Genomic DNA, 2,935 nt, shown 5'->3' on the forward strand with positions numbered 1-2,935 from the left:
GATTTGTCAAAGCCATATTTATATTAAGTTTATGTGATAAATGATTTGTTTTTGGTAATTCAATTAAATACAATTTACTTTGTAAGTGAAACATTAATAAATTTACTTATTTGTATTGGTTGAGTAAATGACCTTGAAACATTCTTGGAGTAGTGAAAATACTAATTACATTATCCACCATAGAATGCCATTTTAAGTTTCGTCCTCAATTTCAAAGATGAGGAGGACATTACCAAATTATAATTACATTTGCCATTTTCACCAACTGAAGTATAGAAGGCCGTTTTAGACTAATCTAGCTAGCCAACCGGTAATATGACAAACCGATTACTTGGGTAATAGAATAAATCTTATTCTTAAATAGGGGAGACATTTTATTTCATTCATATGAACTAAAGCATTCATTAATTAAAGAAATTCGTTAATTCGATTAATCTAGCTGACCAAGTATTGATTAGCCACAAGTCAAATAATATTATAATATCTTCACTAGCTAACTTCAAATATCACTATCTAACAACATTTTCATACACTAATTAAAGACATTCATTAATTCACACATGATGTATTTATTCATTAATTCAGAATTGATACAATTGGTTGAATTGAATGTAAACAAAATTAGATGTAACATCAATGAAAAGACACAGTACATAAAACAACAAAACATTATAGTTCTTTTTACTTGTTAAAAATATTGTATTCTCAATAATTCTTTAATCAAAGGTGCCTGCCTGGGGGCTAAAATTCCATAAATAATCAGAGCAAGAAACTTTCGTTGAGAGATTTCAGACCCACTTCGGCAATTATTCGATACATCTTTTGTGTTGGGTGGACAGCATCCCAGAATACATATTTTGATGGATCTTCACATACACTTGAACCTTTACATGTATTCCCATATTCTACTGTTCCTGTCCCGCAACACCCCTTTGCAGTTTCAACAAAACCTGCCATTTTTGCACATTTCATCAGTCTTAATGCTTGTTTTGTAAAAGGAATAACTGGATTCACTTAGATATTTCAAAATATACTAACCATATTTTCTGGGGTGGTTTACTGCATCTTGTATGATATTAAAACAGTCCAAATAGGCAGATTTGAGCCGTAAAGTTGCCTTAATGATTGCCAATTTCTCTTGAATCTTGGAGTTGAAAGTGGAAGCTGCTTTGTTGTAGCTTTCTACACAAGTACTCTGGTTCTGGTCCATTAATGTCTTTATAAGTGGCATACATCCCAAGGGAGGGACCCCGACAACGACCAATCTTGTCGCTCCCAGCCTTTTCATTTCCTGAAAATTAACAGAGTAATTAATTCGGGTTTAAAAAACAAGAAGTTCTGTCCAAATTTAATGCAGAAGTTATTTCTGTTGTAATTCTTAACCTAACTTCTTAAAGATGGCTGAAACTTTTACAACCTCCATTCAGAGCTGTGTGAACCCATGCACTTCAATAATTTAAGAATAACATTATATAAATCCATCCGAGTTTTTATATTTCTGTATTAAACAGTATGCCATATCTTATACATAACATAAAATCATTCTTATATTCCAAAATTAGAGGGAGCGAAGAGCACCTTAATGTCCTCAACCATGCGAGAAACCAAGAAATTCTTGTACTCCTCCAAAGTGTATTGCTCGGAGCGAATGGGTTCCAAGTAGTAGTTTTGGAGGAAGTCATTAGTGCCCATACTCATTACAAAAATAGCATTCCTTATTATTTCTTCTGCCTTTTTCACGCCCACCAATTGCCTCAGGTGGATTTTGTAATGCTTAAAATACTCTAATTGTTTGGGTACAGATAATACACTCTGTTTCATCAAAACAAAAACAAAATTTGTGAATTAATCAACCCAGACTCAACAACGTATATTTCATTCAAAAGGTTACGAAAATAACTTACAGAGAAATTGGCAGTAAGTTCATCATAGCCTGAACCAGCAGAAGCAAAACTAACTCCATGTAGTATATCCATCTTACTGATATTCGGGTCAAGAAAAGCCGGAATTGCGTTTGTAAACCCAAGTTCATCAGCTGGAAAAGGAAATATAAACATCAACCTAAGTTCGCAAATATTCTTGAGTCATTATATTGAGCATGCTTTCTCAAATTAGGTGATAGTAATTAATTATGAGCTCCCTAAAATGGAAACATAGAACCCTAAAATGACAGAAAAACATGCATGGGTGAAAATCTTAATGATATAATTGAATGAATAGGAATTACCAATGAAGTCTGTGGCAAGTCTTCCATCACTAAACCTTCCGGTAGGGCGACCATTGAAGAAGTCCTTCCCATAAGGAAGAAAATTACCCTTCATGTCTGTTGCAAGACGGTTGTTGTTACCTGGATCAACACTGGAATCACCGAAAACTAACATACAAGTTATATTGTGTTTGGCAGCCAATTGTTTGAGTTGATTGATGGCCAGAGATTGTGAGACACAAGGCATCAACGCCAACACCAAAACCATAACCAAAACTCTCATCCTTATCAAATTCAAACCCATTATCTGAGGAAGAAAGTTTTAGTTGTTTGATTGTGATCAAACTCATCTCTTCTTAAATTGGTCATCTCTTCTTAAATTGGTTGAGAATAGCAGGAAAGCTAGCTGGTTAAGTTGGTTGAGCATTTAACACAAGTTCCAAAATTTACAGAATTCTGGCACTGTGCAAAATATTAATTTATTCTGAAGTGGAATATTGAATTTTGGGCAGTGGAGCAGTTGTTCGTGTCATTGATATCGGCGACAGTTCATACGGCCTCGATTTCCAAATGTAAATATAATATTATATTATAGGAAGAACGACATTTTCCCACCCAAGGTTTGGCAAAACAACACTTTTCCACCCTTCAAATTTCAAAATTACACTTTTCCACCCTTCGATAGGTTTTATTATATTTTCTGTTAATCTTTTACTAAAAAGATGAAAA

General features: G+C 33.8%; 1 protein-coding gene across 1 annotated transcript; it reads right to left on the bottom strand.

The window, feature by feature from the left end:
- Nucleotides 1-610: 610 nt before the first annotated feature.
- LOC116125063 (GDSL esterase/lipase At5g45950) lies at nt 611-2,520 on the bottom strand. The gene is made up of 5 exons (XM_031410797.1): nt 2,228-2,520; nt 1,905-2,035; nt 1,579-1,812; nt 1,039-1,291; nt 611-950 (listed from the first exon to the last, which is right to left on the bottom strand). Exons 1-5 carry the CDS (start codon nt 2,508-2,510, stop codon nt 760-762), a joined length of 1,092 nt encoding a protein of 363 aa, XP_031266657.1. The 5' UTR covers nt 2,511-2,520; the 3' UTR covers nt 611-759.
- Nucleotides 2,521-2,935: the final 415 nt, after the last annotated feature.

The sequence above is a fragment of the Pistacia vera genome, unplaced genomic scaffold (genome assembly GCF_008641045.1).
Source record: "Pistacia vera cultivar Batoury unplaced genomic scaffold, PisVer_v2 Contig160, whole genome shotgun sequence".
In the NCBI taxonomy this organism is placed as follows: Eukaryota; Viridiplantae; Streptophyta; class Magnoliopsida; order Sapindales; family Anacardiaceae; genus Pistacia; species Pistacia vera.

What these genes read in the sequence shown, in the direction of transcription:
- LOC116125063 (XM_031410797.1), bottom strand. Translation starts at nt 2,510, where the DNA reads ATGGGTTTGAATTTGATAAGGATGAGAGTTTTGGTTATGGTTTTGGTG. An exon ending in AACTTACTGCCAATTTCTCT is followed by an intron (nt 1,813 to 1,904) that starts GTAAGTTATTTT and finishes TTGATGAAACAG; the next exon opens with AGTGTATTATCTGTACCCAA. An exon ending in AAACCACCCCAGAAAATATG is followed by an intron (nt 951 to 1,038) that starts GTTAGTATATTT and finishes CAAAAATGGCAG; the next exon opens with GTTTTGTTGAAACTGCAAAG.